The sequence below is a fragment of the Magallana gigas genome, chromosome 6 (assembly GCF_963853765.1).
Source record: "Magallana gigas chromosome 6, xbMagGiga1.1, whole genome shotgun sequence".
Taxonomy (NCBI): Eukaryota; Metazoa; Mollusca; class Bivalvia; order Ostreida; family Ostreidae; genus Magallana; species Magallana gigas.
The window spans coordinates 10164893-10187205 of record NC_088858.1 but is presented as its reverse complement, the minus strand read 5'-3'; the positions used below and the strand labels follow the sequence as shown (position 1 = coordinate 10187205).

The 22313-nt window shown below is 33.4% G+C and overlaps 3 protein-coding genes across 3 annotated transcripts; all 3 read right to left on the bottom strand.

The window, feature by feature from the left end:
• Nucleotides 1-2931: 2931 nt before the first annotated feature.
• On the bottom strand, nucleotides 2932-4912 carry LOC136276599 (uncharacterized). The gene is made up of 2 exons (XM_066088993.1): nucleotides 4659-4912; nucleotides 2932-3808 (listed from the first exon to the last, which is right to left on the bottom strand). Exons 1-2 carry the CDS (start codon nucleotides 4909-4911, stop codon nucleotides 3081-3083), a joined length of 981 nt encoding a protein of 326 aa, XP_065945065.1. The 5' UTR covers nucleotide 4912; the 3' UTR covers nucleotides 2932-3080.
• Nucleotides 4913-8002: 3090 nt separating this feature from the next.
• On the bottom strand, nucleotides 8003-10048 carry LOC117688966 (papilin-like). Its single transcript, XM_034468311.2, has 3 exons — nucleotides 10022-10048; nucleotides 9583-9846; nucleotides 8003-8949 (listed from the first exon to the last, which is right to left on the bottom strand). The coding sequence occupies exons 2-3, from the start codon at nucleotides 9836-9838 to the stop codon at nucleotides 8033-8035; spliced, it is 1173 nt and encodes a 390-aa protein (XP_034324202.2). The 5' UTR covers nucleotides 9839-9846; nucleotides 10022-10048; the 3' UTR covers nucleotides 8003-8032.
• Nucleotides 10049-16638: 6590 nt separating this feature from the next.
• On the bottom strand, nucleotides 16639-19029 carry LOC117688967 (uncharacterized). Its single transcript, XM_034468313.2, has 3 exons — nucleotides 18914-19029; nucleotides 18483-18746; nucleotides 16639-17589 (listed from the first exon to the last, which is right to left on the bottom strand). Exons 2-3 carry the CDS (start codon nucleotides 18736-18738, stop codon nucleotides 16673-16675), a joined length of 1173 nt encoding a protein of 390 aa, XP_034324204.2. The 5' UTR covers nucleotides 18739-18746; nucleotides 18914-19029; the 3' UTR covers nucleotides 16639-16672.
• Between the last annotated feature and the right edge of the window lie 3284 nt (nucleotides 19030-22313).

Here is a 22313-nt window from a genome sequence, read left to right as displayed (position 1 = left end):
CTACCACTTCAAGGAATACGGGAGAGCAATTCATATAACTAATAGAATGTCTGGCATGTATTATAAATCTTCCAACAGATACAGAGATATACTGGCATTTATTTGAAAATTTCCCATCATTTTAGTAATTCTATTTTGTAAAAAAGGGCTTAAAAACAAAATATCGCAATTAAGTGTTGTTGCTAAAGGTTATGTTTGGTTTTAATTATTTTAGAGTGTGTGCTAAAAAAAGAATAAAATTATTTATTTTTTCATTATGTATAAATGCAAAAGGATAAAAAAAAACTATTAATCAAATCATTACATTGAAATCTGTCGTTTTATTATCTAAAGATAAATTGTGTAAAATAAGATCTTCAACGAAATATAAAAAGTCATAGAACAGCTAATATATTGTCGACTTCTCGGAAGAAACACCAGAATACATTAGTTATCTATGGTTATCGTATCATCAGAAAAGCTACCTGAAAGTTAATAGAAACTGTGAACTGATGGGTTCCCATATTAATATAAGGCAAGGTACAGCAGAAAAAAAGTTAAAATTCTTTGTGAAATATTATTCATTTTCAATTTATTTAGTTTTACAATTTATAGTCGTATACTACCTTGTATTCATTCGATGGTTTACTTTCTTTATTATTTGTTTATTTTCGATCTTCTTCTTAATTAACTAAATAGTGATATCCTGAACAGAAAAAGTGAAACGTTTTAGTGTATCATTAAACCGGGAATAGCATTTTTTCCACATCCATAAGTAGTCATAACAGGAACAAACAAGAGGCCCAGGGGCCACATCGCTCACCTGAGCAACAATTGCCTTAATTCTGATCAAATTAGCATTACAGTATCAAAATATCTTGACAACTAAGTATAGTAGATCTTGCTAAAAAATATTTGAAAATCTGCCAATTTTTATCCACCTCTTTTTTTTTTTTTGGGGGGGGGGGGTAAATACCAAGCCCCTTTTGTTGTTGTACCTGTAAGAAGATTTTTCTCTATTCCTATATACCCCCCCCCCCCCATTTCGTGGCCCCACTTTTCTCTAGGTAGTCATGGTTTCATCAAACTTAAATCTACATACCTGTGCTTTCACACTAAGTACTGAGTTTTGGACCGAAAACTTTCCCAGAATAATTTTATAGATTTTCTCTATATAATCCTATGTAAAAATTCAAACTGCCATCACGGCCCCGTCCAACCAATAGGGACTGTGATTTTGCAAACTTGAATTTACACTACCTGAGGATGCCTCTACACAAGTTTCAGCTTTTCTGGCCAAATAGTCTTTAAAAAGAAGATTTTTAAAGATTTTCTTTATATATTCCTATGTAAAAATTCATCCCCCATTGTGGCCTCACCCTACCCCTGGACTATTATTTAAACAAACTTGAATCTAAACGATCTGGGGATGCTTCCACTCAAATTTGGGCTTTCCTGGCCTAATAGTTTTGAGAAGAAGATTTTTAAAGATTTTCTCTACGTATAAAAATTTATCCCCCATTGTGGCCCTGCCCTACCCCCAGAGACCAGTATTTGAATAAACTTGAATCTACATTATCTGAGGATAGTTACGCCAATTTGAGCTTTCTTGGCCAAATAGTTTTTAAAAGATTTTTTTTTAAAGATTTTCTCTATAAATTCCTATGTAAAACTTGATCCCTCAATTGTGGACCCACCCTACCCCCGGGGACCATGATTTGAACAAACTTGAATCTACACTATCTGAGGATGCTTCCACTCAAATTTGAGCTTTTCTGGCCTAATAGTTTTTGAGAAGAAGATTTTTAAAGATTTTCTCTATATATTCCTATGTAAAACTTGATCCCCCTATTGTAGCCCCACCCTACCCACAGGGACCATGATTTGAACAAACTTGAATCTACACTACCTGAGGATGCTTCCATTTTAATTTGAGCTTTCTTGGCCGAATAGTTTTTAAAAGAATTTTTTTAAAGATTTTCTCTATATATTCCTGTATAAAAATTTATCCCTCAATTGTGGCCCCACCCTATCCACGGGGACCATGATTTGAACAAACTTGAATCTACACTACCTGAGGATGCTTCTATTTTAATTTGAGCTTTTCTGGCCTAATAGTATTTGAGAAGATTTTTAAAGATTTTCTCTATATATTCCTATGTAAAACTTGATCCCCCAATTATGGCCCCACCCTATCCACGGGGACAATGATTTGAACAAACTTGAATCTACACTACCTGAGGATGCTTCCATTTTAATTTGGGCTTTTCTGGCCTAATAGCTTTTTAGAAGAAGATTTTTAAAGATTTTCTGATCATATTCCTATGTAAAACTTGATCCCCAATTGTGGCCCCACCCTACCCCAGGGACTATGATTTGAACAAACCTGAATCTACACTACCTGAGGATGCATCCATTTTAATTTGGGCTTTTCTGGCCTAGTAGTTTTTGAGAAGAAGATTTTTAAAGATTTTCTCTATATATTCCTATGTAAAACTTGATCCCCCTATTGTAGCCCCACCCTACCCCCTGGGGACCATAATTTGAACAAACTTGAATCTACACTACCTGAGGATGCATCCATACAAGTTTAAGCTTTTCAGGCAGAATAGTTTTTGAGAAGAAGATTTTTGAAAAATACCAACAAATTTTTAATAATTCTCATTTATCTCCTCTTTAAAGAGGGCGTGGCCCTTCATTTGAATAAACTTGAATCCCCATCACCTAGTGGTGCTTTGTGCCAAATTTAGTTGAAATCTGCCCAGTGGTTCTTGAGAAGAAGATGAAAATGTGAAAAGTTTACAACGCCGACGACGCCGACGACGACAACGACAGACAACGGACAAATTGTGATCAGAAAAGCTCACTTGAGCCTTTGGCTCAGGTGAGCTAAAAAAACAAAGCTTTTCTGGAAACTCTACTTTATTTCTCTAATACATTGTCAATCCAGATTTCATTACGTTTGGTCCACTAGGGTAAATCATATTCACTCCGTTAGATGGTTTATCAGCATTCATACCATTTGTTGACATCTTCCAGATTTGAGCAGAAGAGTTGATATTGACCCCGTTATTTCCGTTGTTGAGGCCGTTGGTAGAAGCTTAATTGCCCATTAATCCGTGCATGTTAATTCCATTTACTCCCTGGAAATTTGGCTCTGGCATAGGTGCATTCAGTATATTAGGCATATTGACGGGAATGTTAACGCCAACATTAGCTGGGATGTTGAGCATAGGTGCGTTTTGGATATTTTCTTTTGATGCAACATGAATATTTGGCATGGGTGCGTTTGGGACATTTGGCACGGGTGCATTTGGGATATTTGGCATGGGTGCATTCGAGATGTTTGGCAAAGTTTGTTGGGGTGTATTTGGCCGAACTGGTCTGCCCAAGTTGGCATTTGATTGTGCTCCACTGTTCATGGCGACATTGGCATTAGCACTTCCACCAGGCATTGGGTACATATTATATGGTCCATAACTTGATGGTGCACAGGTCGATTGGCATTCCAGCTGACTTTGGAAATTATTGTCGTTACCGCCATTGCATCCACTGTAGTAGAAAGATTGGCAGGTGCCCGAGTATTTATCAAAATACCAACGAATGGAACCAACATAGGGACAATAGTAATTTCCATGATCAGGGTATATGAAGCAGGTACATGAACTAAGGCAGTCCTCTCGTGATCTGTAGTTGTTTAGGTTCCCTCCACATCCTAGGTAGTAGAAACTCTCACATCTCCCGGAGTAGACATTGAAAAAATACCGTGTACTGGGTTGCCTGTATCTAGAGGGACAGAAGTATCCGGCGTCACTGTTCATGGTGCACTCTGTAAATAAATAACAGGGCTTTTAATTCATCAAAATTACATGTATATCCTTTGCATATTGTTGTCTAATCCAGTATACGTAAATAAAGTTTTATAGGGCAATTAATTTTTCAATAATAAAGCAGTATGACAGCATCTTGCTCATTTTGCAATTCAAAGCGGCTACTTGACAATCAAAATTATTTGGTAACGTAATAACCACGAATCATTTTAAAATTACGAACCTTACTCTTTCTAATGTTCATAAAGGAAATCATAAAATTCGTGCGATGTAATTGGCATATCAGAAAACTTCAGACGTGAATGAAAATTTTGTATCTTCAGTAGTTCAATTATAAAGATCATGCTGGAGATTAAGAGATTATATGTTATATGTTGTAAGTAATATTGTAGGTGTAAATAATGTTATTGTTAAAATTAATAACTTTTTTAAACAGATACTTAAAAAAATACTCATTTGAGCCTACATGATTATATCAGCTCCTCGCGGTGCATTTTTTGCCGGATAGATTACATAACCTTTTTAATATCATTCCAAACGTTAAAAACTCTTAAAATTATAGAGTAACTGTTTTGACTTTTCTATATTCCAAAATTAAAAAGACTGAATGGCCGTGGCCATTTTTAGACTGTCTTGAACTCCTTTAAAAGAAAAGCTCTACATAAAGATATAGGAGAATACTATGGATACTGATATCTAGTCCAAATAATAGTTTATACTTTAACAAATCATATCTAAAAATAAAAGGAAGATCTGATGGTTAATTTTATTGACCACCAAGAATCTTAAGTTAAAATGTTCTTAAAATCTTATTCTGTAGGCTACTAGTACAAAGACAAATGATCTTACGGTAAGGTACATCGGAACTGTATCGAGAAGTTGGCCGCATTTGTCTATTTACTGGATTTAGAATGTTGTTGGGCTTGTTTGGAAGCGGGCCAAAGTTAGTGATTGACATTCTGTTGTTTCCAGACGATCCCATGTTGATAGCTGGACCAGGTCTATTTCCCTGATTGTTGGCCCTGTTTGAGGCGTATCCGGATCCATGCGAGGCGCCTCCCAGGACAAACGGAAGCAGAACTAGTACACCGAACTTCAGCATCTTGATGGCTAGAGGGAAAACAAAGTGAATTAATATCAATCTTATCGTAAACGCAATATGCCATTGTTGCATAATTTTACAAGAAGTAAAAAATATAATGATTTGTAAGAAAGGTAATTACAACAAAGAATAAAGAATTGGAAGTTAGATAGAATTTTTACTCTTCACTACGGAATTGTTTACCTTGGATCTTGAAGAGCCTGAAGTGGATGGATGTTTGATAATGGAATGGTTCCTTTTATATCAAAATGTTGCATCAGTCGACATGAATTTATACATCATTGCATAACCATCGACAACTCAGGTGAAAGATTTAACACAAGGAACAAATTACGTGTTCAAAGAAACACGAGAAGGGTTAACTCATTATCTTGTTGAAGTTTTTGTGTCAGAGAAAAAAGATAATTGTCTGTATCCTTCTATGTTTCAACATAGATTGTCCGAAGAAATACATGGAATATCATCGCTGTGTTAGGTTCCGTCAGAAATCGGGCACGTTTACTTGTCAAACAATAGTTTCTCTATAATGCTATTGTGAATCAGCAGTGCAATAAAATATCTTTTAACAGAAAAAGCGGCGTTTAAAACCTGTTTACGTTATTATACTTTTTTCAATGGCGGACCACTGTGAACTGATGAGGTTTCGCATTAAAAAAAGTCAAGATATATTTGAAAAGATCGATTTGTTGTGAAGAATATGCATTTTTAGTTTATTTCTTATTCTGATTTTATGGGCTTATCCATATTGTCTTTAATTTTTTTCCGATATTCTTATAAATGTTCAATTAAAAATATATACTATGAAGTAATTTATAAGCATTCAAATGTACGTTGTGTGGTTTTTTAAGAAAACATTTAAATATTGATTGCTCCTAAACTAGCCTGGTAATGAACCCTAATATTTTTGGAATAAACAGATTTAAATGTTATAATGATTCAGAAATAATATATCAAGGATCATTATATAAAATCAAGGAACGTCTCGTGTGTCCTTAAAGACCGCGAATATTGAACTGGAATCTGATTGCGTCAAATGATCAATTAGATAGAATAACTTTCATTGGTTTTAAGTGAATTTACAATTTAAAATTATCGGGATAAGTAGGAAGTTTACTAACAAAACCAGCAACACGATAATAAAAATTTCGTTCATGGCAAAATCATATTCTTCATACCAAATATTTCTTATAAAAATGAAAACTTGTTAATTAAAAAAGGATCATTTATTATTTTTGAAATTTCATAAAAGTGGAAGACGAGTGGACATAATTTTTCTTAAATGGATTAAAAAGTCAAAGCAAGATTTTTCTCAAAATATTTTCTAAAATGCAAGTTTAATTTAATTACTTATTTCAATGATTAACCAAATTATGTAATGTCGTCATATGTAATATTGATCACAAATCGGCAATGATCACATGTACCACTCCAAGGAATGCGGGAGAGCGATTCATTTACTGAACAGAACGTCTGACATGTAATGGCAATCTTTTAACAAACAAAGCTTTACCGACGGAGATTTTTTTTTAAATTTTCCCATCATATATCCCCTATCATATCTGTGGGTTTTAAAAAGTACCATGCCAAAAAAGAGTTGCAACCAAATGTTATTGCTGAAGTATATATTTAGATTTTATTCATAAAGAGTGTGCGTTGATAAAACAATTAATTAATTTCTTTACTATATGATATCCCGCGCAAATGCAAGCGCGAGAATTAATTATAACTAATTCATATTAATATGTTACAATTTTTAATATGTTTGACCAGATTTGTCTGTTCATTTTTTAAGGTACTGTGTTCGAAATTTTTCTTTATCGATTTTCTTAACCTATTAAAAAAAGTTGATATTTAAAAGCAAACGCATGGCTGAATATTTGGAGGACAGCGGGGCGAAAATCTACACTGAAATTGGTTATACATTCAAATGCATGCACATTGTTATAATTTTTTTTTTGCAGTTGACTTGCAAAAAATTCAACCTTATTTATATATTTCAAACGAGGGAAAAGGTGTATAGTGCGTCGTATCTATTTTCATAATTTTGTTGTTTATCTCAAATTTCACTATAATTTTTATGACGGTCCCAAATAAGATAAAAGACGGTCAAATTTACCCCCCCCCCCTTGAACTTCCCCGGTTTATGCATACATCATTTATTCATATATATGTAGTCGTTGAGTTGTTACATGTAACACAATTTGTTCATTGTTCACAAAATAATGCATAAAGTTTACTTCCAGTCTGTCCTGCTATTAACAATGTATGTAATTTTAAAATGTGTACGCATATTTATACTAGCGGAAAAAAGAAACTGTGAATTATTTAATATATGAAAAAAACATTTAAAAATTACAATGAACAAGTAATTTCAAATAACAGTGACTTTCGAATGTGCTGAAATTGACATTTTTCGACGTTGACATTAATGTGTTATGAGATGTTTTTACGAGTACATGTGTTAACAGTATTACAAAAAATAAAATTTGTTCATTGTTATTTTTAAATGTTTTTTCATACATTAAATAATGCACAGTTTATTTTTTTTCCGCTAGTATATATAGTATTGAATAAATCCACGAAACTTAAAAAACAGCATTTATAAATAAATTACATTGAAATATCTGCTATTTTATTATCTGATACCCCCGAGATTCGATAAGTTGAATAAAATAAGATTTTTATCGATAAAAAAGTTATCTTGTTGTCGAAATCTCAAAATGGACGCAACAAGGCAGGAGATATCTGTAAACGTACAACCACAGAAGCTACAGGAACTGAAAGATTTCCATAATAATAAAAAGCAAGACCCAGCACAAAAAATTATCGTTTCGAATTCTTCTTTAAAAAAAATATGCATTTCTTTTTAATTCATATTTAACTTTTTACCATTTTTAAAACGTAGCTATATACTGCCTCATATTTTTTTGATTATTTACGTTTTTAGATTAATTTAGTTTTTTTTTTTAATTTGCTTAACTAAATAGTGATATTCTGAACAGGAACCATGAAACGTTTAAGTGTATCATTAAACCGAGAGCAATACTATTTTTTTCATAGCCAAGGGTAGTTATAAAAGAAACAATTTTTTTTCTATTTCGTGAAACACTACTTTATTTCTCTAATACATGGTCAATCCAGATTTCCTTTGGTTTTGTCTACTAGGGTAAATCATATTCACCCCATTAGGTGGTGCATCAGCATTCATGGCATTTGTTGCCATCTTCCAGATTTGAGAAATAGAGTTGATACTGACCCCGTTATTTCCGTTGTTGAGGCCGTTGATAATAGCTTCATTGCCAAGTGATCCGTGCATGTTAATTCCATTTGCTCCCTGGAAGTTTGGTTCTGGCATAGGTGCATTTGGTGTATTAAGCACATTGATATTTGGCATGGGTGCGTTTGGACTATTGGGCATGGGTGCATTTGGGATATTTGGCATGGGGGCATTTCGGATATTAAGCATGGGGGCATTTCGGATATTTGGCATGGGTGCGTTTGGGCTGTTTGGCACGGGTGGGTTTGGGCGATTTGGCACAGGTGCATTTAGAATATTTGGCATAGGCGCATTTGGAATATTTGGCGAGTTGGTTTGGGGTGAATTAGGCCGAACCGGGTTGGCATTTGATTGCGCTCCACTATTTATAGCGTTATTAGTGGTTACAATTCCGTAATATGGTCCATAATTTGATTGTGGTGCACAGGTCGATTGGCATTCCAGCTGGCTTTGGAAATTATTGTCGTTGCCGCCATTGCATCCACTGTAGTAGAAAGATTGGCAGGTGCCCGAGTATTTATCAAAATACCAACGAGTGGAACCACCATAGGGACAATAGTAATTTCCATGATCAGGGTATATGAAGCAGGCACATGAACTAAGGCAGTCCTCCCGTGATCCGTAGTTGTTTAGGTTCCCTCCACATCCTAGATAGTAGAAACTCTCACATCTCCCGGAGTAGACATTGAAGAAATACCGTGTACTGGGTTGCTCGTATCTATAGGGACAGAAGTATCCGGCGTCACTGTACATGGTGCACTCTGTAACGAATAGGAGGAGTTTAAATTCACCACAATTATATTCTATGAATAGTGTCGAATAATGTGCTTCCCGTTATTTCTTTTATTTCAAGAATAAAGTAAAACGACATGCTCATTTTACAATTCAAAGCAGCTATTTGGCAATTCCATATCGAGATAGAAACTTGTTTGGCAGCCTATATAATTTTGGAACTTTCTTGTTGTAAATGTTCATGGGAAAAAAACTTATTAAACAATGCACATTTGAATATCAAAATAAGGTCAGATATACTGAGGAAAAAATTGCTTTTCAGTAGTTTAATTAAACAGATCATAGTTGAGATAATATTATTAAATAGTAATTGTTGTAAATACATGTATAAAGTATGTCATTATCAAATCTAATACTTTTTTTAAACAGATACTTAAAACATCACTTATTAAAGGCTGCATGAATACGTCAATTGCTGTCCGTGTACCTTATTCAAATTAGTTAAATATTGTTAATTTTATAATTCCAATGTTCAAAAACTCTCAAAATTAAAAAAGTACATGCAATTGTTTTACTATAACAAAATAGGGGGGGGGGGTTTAATGCCAAAATTAAGTGCAAAAATTCTGTAGACTATTAGTATAAAAATAAAATGATCTTACGGTAAGGTACATTGGAAATGTATCTGGATGATGGTGGCTGCATTCCTCTATTTATGGGGTTTAGATTGTTGTTAGGCTTGTTCGGAAGCGGGCCAAAGTTAGTGATTGACATTCTGTTGTTTCCAGACGATCCCATGTTGATAGCTGGACCGGGTCTATTTCCCTGATTGTTGGCCCTGTTTGAGGCGTATCCGGATCCATGCGGGGCGCCTCCCAGGACAAACGGAAGCAGGACTAGTACACCGAACTTCAGCATCTTGATGACTGGAGGAAACACACAGTGAAATAATATCAATCTTATCGTAAACGCAATGTGCCATTTCTCAATAGTTTTACAAGAAGTAAAAAATATAATGATATGTAAGATATGTAATAGCAACAGAGAATAAAGAATTGGAAGTTAGAAAGAATTTTTACTCTTCACTACGGAATTGTTTACCTTGGATCTTGAAGAGCCTGAAGTGGATGGATGTTTGATAATGGAATGGTTCCTTTTATATCAAAATGTTGCATTAGTCGACATGAATTTATACATCATTGCATAACCATCGACAACTCAGGTGAAAGATTTAACACAAGGAACAAATTACGTGTTCAAAGAAACACGAGAAGGGTTAATTCATTATCTTGTTGAGGTTTTTGTGTGAGAGAAAACAGATATTTGTCTTTATCCTTCTATGTTTCAACAACGATTGTCCAAAGTAATACATGGAATATCATCGCTGTATTAGAAATCGGGCATGTTTACTTGTCAAACATTAGTTTTTCTATAATGGTACTGTGAATCAGCAATGCAATAAAATATCTTTTAACAGAAAAAGCGGCGTTTAAAACCTGTTTACGTTATCATACTTTTTTAATAGCGGACCACTGTGAACTGATGAGGAACAAAATCTATTTGAAAAGATCGATTTTGTGAAAATATACATTTTTAGTTTATTTCTTATTTTAATTTTTACGATATTCTTTTAAGTTTTCAATGAACAAGATATACTAAAAAGTTATTTATAAGCATTCAAATGTACTTTGTGTGGTATTTTAAGAAAATTTTTAAATGTTGATTGCTCCAAAACTATCCTGGTAATGAACCCTGTTATTTTGGGAATAAACAGATTTAAATGTTAATGATTCAGAAATGATATATCAAGAATCATTATATAAAATTTAGGAACGCCTCGCATGTCCTTAAAGACCGCGAAATCAAGAGTATTGAACTGGATATTGATTGCGTCAAATGATCAATTAAATAAAATTATTTTCCTTGGTTTTAAGTGAATTTACAATTTGAAACCATCGGGATAACTAGGAAGTTTACTAACAAAACCACCAACATGATATTAAAAATTCTGTTCATGGCAAAACACATTCTTCATACCAAATGTCTCTTATTAATATAAAAACTTGTTTACATGTAATTAAAAAAAGATCATTTGTTATTTATTATGAATTTCATATAAGTGGAAAACAAGTGGACGTAATTTTTTCTAAAATGGATTAAAAAGTCAAAATTAGACTTTTCTCAAGATATTTTCTAAAATTCAAGTTTAATTTAATTACTTATTTCAATGATTAAACAAATTACACAATGTCGTCATAGGTTATATTTATCACAAATCGACAATTATGACATGTACCACTCCAAGGAATGCGGGAGAGTGATTTATTTAACTAATAGAACGTCTGACATGTATTAGCAATCTTCTAACAAATAACAGAGCAATTGTATGAAAATTTCCAATCATAAAACAGTTACATCCAATCTTATAACAAACATAGAGATTTTACTGGCATGTATATGAAAATTTTGTTTTGTAAAGACGGCTAAATGCCAAAAATGGTTGCAGTCAAAAGTTATTCCTTATTGGTATGTTTAGATATTATTTAAAAGGAATGTGTGTTAATAACAGAATACTGTTTATTCTTTCATAATGTTTAAATGCAAACGGAATGAATGCAAGATCTGCAACCAGAAGAGGAACAGGATTTTTTTACATCATAACTATAAATGAAATCATTACACTGAATTCTGTCGTTTTATTATCTAAAGATAGGTTGTATACAATAAGATCTACAACAAAAAAGAAAAGTCATAGATCAACTAATATATTGTCATAATCTCGGAATAAATACCGCAATGCATTAGTAATCTATAATGTTTATCGTACCATCAGAGAAGCTACTTGTATGTTAATTGTAACTGAAAACTGATATCAGGTTCCCGTAATAATATAAAGCAAGATCCAGCAGAAAAAAGTTTGAAAGTAAAATACTATGCATTTTCATTTTATTTAAGATTACAATTTATAAACGTAGCAAAATACTGCCTTGTTTTTACTTATTCGATTAATGACTTCCTTGATGTTTTTGTTTTTTGATTAGCTTACTAATTGATTAAATAGTGATATCCTGAACAGGTAACGTGAAACTTTTCTGGTATCATGAAACCGGGAATAACATTATTTTTTCACAGTCGTAAGTGGTCGTAAGAGAAACAAGAATTAATTTTTTTTTCCGGAGACACTGTTTTATATCTCTGATGAAAAAATGACAATAACACACCGTGAACCATCTCAAAAATCCATAAAACGAAATACAAATTCAAAGAAGAGCAACAGGGACCTCCAAATAGATAGAGGTAGGATCAGGTGCCATGGAGGAGTGAGCATCCCCTGCTGACCGGTCACACCCGCCGTGTGCTCTTTGTCGTAATCGGAAAAAAAAATTGGAAAAGTCCGTAGACAATTAGGTGATTAATTATGGTCTAACAATTAGTATGAAAAACGTCAGTCAGCATGCGACCCAGTGGAAGATTATATTTGCTGACAAGGTCGTTGTATTGACCATAGAACTTACGAAAAGATGACTTCAAGCGAGACTGTTAATAGTCCTGTTTCATCAACTTGTTTGACAGTAGTTGCTTCGTCTTAGAAACTGTTCATACGAAGAGCATGCCCTTGCATATCGAATCAACTAAGAAACAAAAACACCATATGCAGGTGATGAAGGTATAATGCTAAATAAGTAAGGAAAATTGACTACAGAGAAAATGAAGTCATCGCGTTTATCATATAGTTTTGTTGTTACCATCAAGATCCATGTCCAGTAAAATATCCAAATATGAAACAGATGACGCAGACTCTGTGGTATCTTTATTTCTAGTTAACTGGGATATATCGAGTCGACGTAAGAATGGAAATGACAATATTTTAATTGATAATACGTCGTCGATATACCTGAATGTTGAGTTGAAGGCCACAACGAGTGAATTTTTTTTTCACGTACAAGTTTTTCAATAAATTCTGCTTCAATGGGGCACAATTGGTACCCATAGGAATTCCAACGATCGTTGGAAGACTTGATTTCCAAAAACTTCATAGATGTTGTCTATCAGAAACTCAAGCATCTTTTTAATGTTAACTTTAGAGTTCTTGTGTTTGCAATCAGAATGGTTTTTAACAAAATAATTTTTTAGATTTCCAATGACAAGGTAAGCATTTTTACGACTTCCATTTTTATTGAAGAAACAACTGTCGATGATATCAAAAAGCCTAGATTTTAATTTTTTTTATGGGGAATGGTCGTATAAAGCGTTGAAAAATCGTAAATTTTTATGCTATTGATTTTGGTAAGATTTTGTGACCTCAAAGTTTCAAATAATTCTTTAGAGTTTTTTTTATCCACATCTGATTCACACCACTTCTGAGTATATTGTTGGGCCGTACTCTTGATGTTTCTCATTCACTACTGTAAGAATTAAGTCAGGAGTAAAGAGAGAGGTTTGGTAGAACATTTACTGGAACCTGCTATATATCTCTGTTTGTAAGGACTTTTGTGAAGCTTTGGAATCCAATACAAATAAGGTAGATCAAATTCATTTTGTGTATTTGGGTTATTAAAGAGATCCATTACAGATTAATGGTTTTGAAGTATTTCCTGCTTGGAAAGGCTGCTCTGAGTGTAAGTAATATTACCATGTGTAGAATCAAAACCCAGTTCTTTGAAAATGCAATTAATGTAATGTGCCTTACAAACAAAGACATTGTTGTTGTTACTTGCCTTATCTTATATTTGTAATTAAAAATATAGCTTATATTAACGGCATCGATTCCCTTGTTGGCAAACTGCAGTTTGAAAAAAATAACGTGGTGCATGAGCAGTATTTTCTGTTTGTGTAGGCTTAAAAACCCGATGATAAGCAATATCCATAACCAAGGATCCGAGTCTGTATTCTGGTGTAGAAAAGTCAAAAAGCGGGGTTTCCTTGACTTTTCCAAGAAGACTGTTTAACTCTTTCAAAGGGACAGATTAAAGTTTGGTGCGAATGTAATGGAGACCCATTGTTTATTTACATGAGGTAACAATGAATTAAAGGAAACATCGTGAATAATTGGTTTGTTATATACATTTTCAATCTAGATTTCATTTGATTTAATCTACTAGGATAAATTATATTCACTTCCAAATTATGTGTTGCATCGGCATTTATCGCATTTGTTGCCATTGTCCAGATTTTGGCATTTACTCCCTGAAAGTTGGGCTCTGACAAACGTCCATTTGATATTTTGGTCAGATCAATGGGAACGTTATTGCCAATATTCGCTGGCATGTTTGGCATAGGTGCGTTTTGGTTATTTCCTTTTGTTGCAATATGGATTTGGTTTGAGCTATTTGGCATGGGTGCATTTGGAATATTTGGCAAGTTGGTTTAGAGTGAATTAGACCGAACTGGTTTGTCCGAGTTGCTCTTTCATTGTGCTCCAACATTTATGGCGGTATTACCGATTACAGGTCCGTAGTTATAACGTAGTCGATAGCCTGATGATCGGGGTGCACAGGTTCATAATTTCATACCAGTGAAAGATCATTGAACCTTTTCTTAGTTAGATTAAAATTAAGCTCAGTTAAAGATTTTTTTTTCAAAATATTTTCTAAAATGCAAGTTTAATTAAATTACTTACATAAATAATTAACAAAAGTAGAATATGTCGACATTATTATGTAATATTTATCACAAGTCGGCAATGATCACTGTACCACTCCTAGAGTTGCAGGAGAGCAATTCATTTAACTTATATAACGTTTGACATGTATTAGCAATCTTCCAAAATATATAGCTTTACCGACGGAGATTGATTTGAAATTTCCCCATCATATATCTCCTACAATATCTATGGTTTTTAAACAGTAGCATGCCAAAAAAATAGTTGCAACCAAATGTTGTTGCTGAAGGATATATTTAGATTTTATTCATAAGGAGTGTGTGTTAATAGAATAATAAATTTATTTGTTTACTAAATGATATCCCGCGCAAGTGCGAAAATCAATTATAACTAATTCATATCAATATGTTACATTTTTTAAATGTTTGGTGAAAATCTACACTGAAATTACAAATACAAATCCATGTACATAGCCTTTTTTGGTTGCAGGTGACTAGCAAAAAAAAAATAAAACCTTGTTTTATTTATTTCAAACTAGGGAGTGGGTGTATAGTGCGTCTTATGTATTTTCAAAGTTTTGTTGTTAATGTCAAATTTTACTATAATTTTTATGACGGTCCCAAATAAGATAAAAGACGGTCAAATACCCCCACCCCTAATTGAACTTCCCCGATTTATGCATACATCATTTATTCATATAGTCGTTGAGTTGTTACATGTTACGCAATTTGTTTATGGTTCACAAAATAATGCATAAAGTTTACTACCAGTCTGTCCTGCTCTTAACAATGTATATAATTTTAAAAAGTATATGCATATTTATATGCAGATCTTTAATCAAAGTTGTCATCCAAAGTATTTATCCGATGATGACAGTACCGATCAGACCCAACCTAACAGAAAGTAAATCCCAACAAAATTCTTGGTTTACTTTCTGGGTTTACTTCGGGTCTACTAGAGTGGACCTAGAGTAAACCAAAAGTAAACCCAGAGTGGACACAGAGAGTAAACCCCGATCATAAGTATACCCCTGAAAGTAGTCGCTACATGTGAATTCGGAATATACAAGGGGCAGGAATTAAAGGCAGAGTAGGATCGTAAGATAAAAGACGGGTCTGCTTCACACTTCAGTGCTTACAGGTGACCTCTAAAGCAATTCCCAAGTAAACTCAAAGTAAACCCGTGGGTCTGATCGGTATTGTAACTCTCCCTGCACTTTCCACCATGACGTTATTAGTCAACTTGTGTTTTTGAAAACCAGTTCTGTAAAGTTCTTTCCATCAAAACAACAATCGCGTCAAATAGACCCATTTTATTTAGATCGTTTTAGGGTCTTAACCAAAGATGTCCGATCCAAGGTACCTTCTAGCGATGCATGATAAACTCATCGTGCACTTTCCGCCATGTTTTTGATTTGCAAACCGCATTGTTAATGAAAGTAAGTTTTTAATTTATGTAGCAATAATTACTTATCAGGTAATATGCAATTAGAATGTACGGACATCAAGTCACGCGTGTTAGAATACCAAAGGTGTAAGTAGTTACTTTTGTGATAACATTTCGTAGTTAATTGGCAAAATGTCTTAATAAATAGGATTAAACAAATGCAAGAATCTTAAATAACAGCATTTATAAGTAAATTACATTGAAATATCTGCCGTTTTATTATATGATACCCCCGAGATTCGATAAGTTGTATAAAAGAATTAGAAAAGTTATAGAAACGCTAATATCTTGTCGAAATCTCGAAATGGACGCTACAAAGCAGTAGATATCTGTAAACATACCACCACAGAAGCTACAAGAACTGAAAGATTTCCATAGTAATAAAAAGCAGGACCCAGCACAAAAAAAAATATCGTTTCGAATTCTTCTTGAAAAAATATGCGTTAATTTTCAATTCATATTCAACTTAGATTTTGTATATGTAACCATAAACTGTCTCATATTTTATTTGATTATATGCGTTTTTAAATTAATTTAGTTTTTTTTTATTTGCCTATTGATTAACTAAATAATGATATCCTGAACAGGAACAATGAAACGTTTAAGTGTATCATTGAACCGACAGCAATACTATTGTTTTCATAGCCAAGGGTAGTCAGAAGAGAAACAATTGTTTTCTATTTCTTGAAATCTACTTTATTTCTCTAATACATTGTCAATCCAGATTTCATTTGGTTTGGTCCACTAGGGTAATTCATATTCACCCGATTAGGTGGTGCATCAGCATTCATGGCATTTGTTGCCATCTTCCAGATTTGAGCAATAGAGTTGATATTGACCCCGTTATTTCCGTTGTTGAGGCCGTTGGTAATAGCTTCATTGCCAAGTGATCCGTGCATGTTAATTCCATTTACTCCATGGAAGTTTGGCTCTGGCATAGGCGCATTTGGTATATTAGGCATATTGATATTTGGCATGGGTGCGTTTGGACTATTGGGCATTGGTGCATTTGGGATATTTGGCAGGGGTGCGTTTGGGCTATTTGGCATGGGTACATTTCGGATATTTGGCATGGGTGCGTTTGGGCTATTTGGCATGGGTGTGTTTGGGCGATTTGGCATGGGTGTATTTGGAATATTAGGCATGGGCGCATTTGGAATATTTGGCAAGTTGGTTTGGGGTGAATTAGGCCGAACTGGTCCGACCGAGTTGGCAGATGATTGTGTTCCACTGTTCATGGCGTTTATGGGTCCGTAGTAATTATAGCTTGACGATTGTGGTGCACAGGTCGATTGGCATTCCAGCTGACTTTGGAAATTATTGTCGTTGCCGCCATTGCATCCACTGTAGTAGAAAGATCGGCAGGTGCCCGAGTATTTATTGAAATACCAACGAGTGGAACCACCATAGGGACAATAGTAGTTTCCATGATCTGGGTATATGAAGCAGGCACATGAACTAAGGCAGTCTTCACGTGATCCGTAGTTGTTTAGATTTCCTCCACATCCTAGATAGTAGAAACTCTCACATCTCCCGGAGTAGACATTGAAGAAATACCGTGTACTGGGTTGCTCGTATCTATAGGGACAGAAGTATCCAGCGTCACTGTACATTGTGCACTCTGTAATGAATAACAAGGGTTTTAATTCATCAAAATTATATTCTTTGCATAGTGTCGTATAATGTGCTTCCCGTGATGTCTTTTATTTCAAGAATAAATTAAAACGACATGCTCATTTTAAAATTCAAAGCAGCTATTTTGCAATTGCACATCGAGATAGAAACTGGTTTGGTAGCCTTTTCCATATCGAGAAATATGAACTTATATGATTTTGAAACTTGTTGTAATGTTCATGGGAAAAAACCATATTAAACAATGTACATTTGAATATCACAATGGGTTCAGACATAATGAGAAAAGAATAGCCTTTCAGTAGATTGATTAAACAGATCATGGTTGAGATAATGTTATTTAATAGTAATTGTTGTAAATACATGTATAAATTATGTCACTATCAAATTTAATACTTTTTTTTAAACAGGTACTTAAAACATCACCTATTAAAGGCTGCATGATTACGTCAGTTGCTGTCCGTGTACCTTTTTCAAATTTTCAAATTCCCAATACTGTGGTTTCACTAATATTCAAAGATATCAATTTTTATGGATAAAATGAAAATCACAGTTTCAAGAATACGTAAATTCGTGGAAATGACCCTATCAATACAAATTATTAGTACAAATTGCACTTCAATGAACATTTAATTTCATGGATAAACTTAACAACGAAACCAAAAAAAAAACAAATTTGGTGTTCAGCGAATATTGATGAAACCACAGTATCGTTAATTTTATCATTCCAATGTTCAAAAACTCTCAAAATTAAAAAGTACATGCAATTGTTTTTACTATAACAAAATGGAGGGGGATGGGGGTTCAATGCCAAAATTAATTGCAAAAAATTCGTAGAATCTCCTTCTGTAGGCTATTAGTATAAAAAGAAAATAATCTTACGGTAAGGTACATCGGAAATGTATCTGGATGATGGTGGCTGCATTCCTCTATTTATGGAGTTTAGATTGCTGTTAGGCTTGTTTGGAAGCGGGCCAAAGTTAGTGATTGACATTCTGTTGTTTCCAGACGATCCCATGTTGATAGCTGGACCGGGTCTATTTCCCTGATTGTTGGCCCTGTTTGAGGCGTATCCGGATCCATGCGGGCCGCCTCCCAGGACAAACGGAAGTAGGACTAGTACACCGAACTTCAGCATCTTTATGCCTAGTGGGAAAACAAAGTGAAATGATATCAATCATATAGTGAACGCAATGTGCCATTGTTGCATAATTTTACAATAAGAAATCAAAAAATAGAAATAAGACAGGTAATAGCAATGTGAAATAAATAATTGGAAGTTAGAAAGGACCCTTTGCTACGAAATACTTTACCTTAGATCTTGAAGAGCCTGAAGTGGATGGACCTTCGGTGATGGATTTGTTCGTTTTATATGAAAATGTTGCATCAGTTGACGTGCATTTACACGTCATTGCATAACCATCGACAACTCTGGTGAAAGATTTGACACGAAGAACGATTACCGTTTTCAAAGAAACACGAGAGGGCTTAATTCATTTTCTTGTTGAATTTTTTGTGTGAGAGAAAATAAGTGTTTCTCTGTATATTTCTGAGTTTAAACATTGAATGCTCGAAGTAATACATGGAATATTATTGCTGTTTTCAGTTTTCGCTAGACATCGGGCACGTTCACTTGTCAAGCATCAGATTTTCTATAATGTTAATTAGCAGTACTGTAAAATATGTTTTAACAGAAAAGACGGCGTTTCAAATCTGTTTACGTCGATAAGTTTTTTTTTTCAATGGCGGACAATCGTGCTTGGATATGGTAAAAATTGTTATGTAAGGATAATTGTTTTATACTGGGTTTTTTTAATTATTTTAAAAAGGACCTTTTTTTTAATAATTTAAGCATCATCAATGGATAAAGGACGGAGAGCAAAACAATTGAGGATTGATGGGGTTTGATATGAAAAAATGGGGAATGGTTCCATTTTTGTCATTCATGTAAATTGCTGTAATGTATTTTTTAACTTTAATGGACTGAAAGTATTTCTTACATTTATATTGTTTTTTGTAAATCTTATTTGAATTTTTGTAAAAAAAATAAAGAGTTTATTTTTAATTTGGAAACATGTTTTGAAAAATATTTAGAATTTTCATTTAATCTCCATGAGAAACAAGGTCAAGATGTTTACACGGAGTTGTTCATGTGTAATCAACTACTGGAAAACTCAAGCCATGTTTGAGATTTGTATCGCTCGGGCGCATCAAAATATTTAATGCTATTACCACATTTTTTAAAGTCGTGAGCCACCATGATGAGGTATTTTCAAGGTAAATTCTTAAAATTTTACTTTTATGCACCTCATAAAGGACATCATATCTGTCGCCAATAATATTGAATTGAGGTGAACTATTTGAAAACTTATTAAATATTTGAAAGATAGGGACGGTTGAACATCTTTTTGTGCATAATACATTGAGTACATTTTCTGTCTGAATGAAATTTTGTTTAATTTGATTTTTGTATCTGTTTTCTAAATTATTTAAAAATTGAAATAGAGGTTGATTTAAAATGACAAATTCTGTATTTTATTTGGGAAAACAGGAAAATATCCAGTTTTTTTTAACTTTTACCCTCTATCTGTTATATTCTATTTGCAAATTAATTAATTGATTATCATTAAAGGATACTGGTATTTTAAAAAATTAGTGTAATTTCCATTTTTTTTTTTAAAAAAACAAAAATGAGAACTGATATATGACACCATTTTTGCTTTCTACAATAAAGTTAGTACTCAGTGCATCTAATAGCACCAAAACACCTAAGGAGTAGTCCTGTACTACCAGGCGCCGTTATAAATAGTACAAGTTTAAAAGCGACTGGGTAGTCAACAAATAGAACAATTATCCATCAGATCTACCTTACTTTTTTCAATGCCTTTTTTTTATTCAATAAAGGAAACCTTATTATATTTTAGTTTTGTTGCTATTAACTTAAATCTTTATACAGATATCTTCAACAAAAAATAATTATCAAGACAAAAATAGTCTTAAAAAATTACTAGTAGCCCATGCAACCTTCTTAATCTTAGTTGAACCAACTTTTTTTGCTCGAGAACTTCGTCTTGTGTTTTGAACTTTATTCAAGGTTTGTTGTAAATTAACAACCATGTTGTTGGAATTAAATTATTCTGGATGGTTATGACAATTTTTAAATTATACAATTCTGCTGTTAGATTATAACTTAGTACTGCTTTCATTTTATAAATTCTTCACATCAATTTACTAATGAATTTAAGGGTTTTTTTATTCTTAGAAAAAAAGGAAATTGTTTTTATAAATATTTATTAAAAATTGTATTTTCCTTTCCGAATAACATTCTATTCTGCATTCAGTTTCCTAGGCCTATAAATTGATATCTTTCACAATTTGGGTTTATAATTGGTTTCAACGGTAAAGGGATTATGCTTAATCGTCCATTTATTGCCGAATTCCAAGCAAATGGAGCCAATGAATCGAAGTTATTTTGAAATGCAGGGATTCCGACTACTCTAGAGTTTCAGAAATAAGGAAAAATGTGTAAACAGATGGTGTCCACATTGTTTTAATATAATTTTAAGCTAGATTTGCAAAACTTCCTAAAAGTCCTGTGTGTTGTCAAAACTCACTAAATGCACAACGTTTCGGACAAAATCTGTTATTTTAAAAAAGCCTACCATGGTTTTAATGACATAACCGTGGGTACTGTTATACCATTTACTATACATCAGTATTTGAACATTAAAAGAAGGGTAATACCAGAGGTAGTTATTATTGTTGTTCAATGAGCAAATGTGTTTTGAACATAAACCAACAAACAATATACATGTACTTATGTTGCCATCTATTTTTTTTTTACCTTTTCAATATAAAAGCAGTTTAATTTACCTGCGACAAGACAAATATTTAAAAAAATATTCATTGAGTGTTTTACATTTAACATTGTTAGATTGTATGATATATGCGATATAGAAAGTTTTGTTCATTATTAATTATGTTATTCAAGATTGTTTACAGTACATGTCTTTAGAGCTTGTTAAGTGCGAAATACAATCCTACAACATGTTTATACCATTGTCACTTCTTTAGTCAAAGATATATCTAACATGCAACACCTATTGTACCCGTTAGCATTAGACCCAATAACCGATTTACAAGGATGTCAAAAACATGGGTCACTACAAACAGTGTGTACGTCTAGTAATGTATCTTACACATGTTTGGATCATAGAATGAAAAGAAATAAAACAGGTCAAATGTCTTCCTTTGATAGAAAAAAACAGGGCACTTGTAAATAGTGGGCTCCATACTAGCGCGTGAATCAACTATTTGAAATAGAGGCTACGAGGTTAAAGTAGAGACGTACAGTATACACAAGATTAATTTAACAATGTTCTATTAGGATGCATTAATTCTTGGATGTATTCTCGAAAGTCAACCAAACTGAATTTCCAGAGATGAGGAAAATGATGAAGAATTTGTTCATATTTCAGGAGTCTAAATATGATGTCAAAAGATTATGTAAATTAGCAAACTATGGTGGCGGTGGATGACTTTCTGTAAGCGGTCTTTTTCCAGCTATCATGTTTGTCTTCCCAGAATTGCCAATATTACCGGCTATGCCACTTCATGTTGCTTGCTCGCAATAATTTTCTCCAAATCCACACGCTATTTAACTCACTTATTTCTCAAAATATCATAGGTATGATCAATGAAAACTGTCGTATC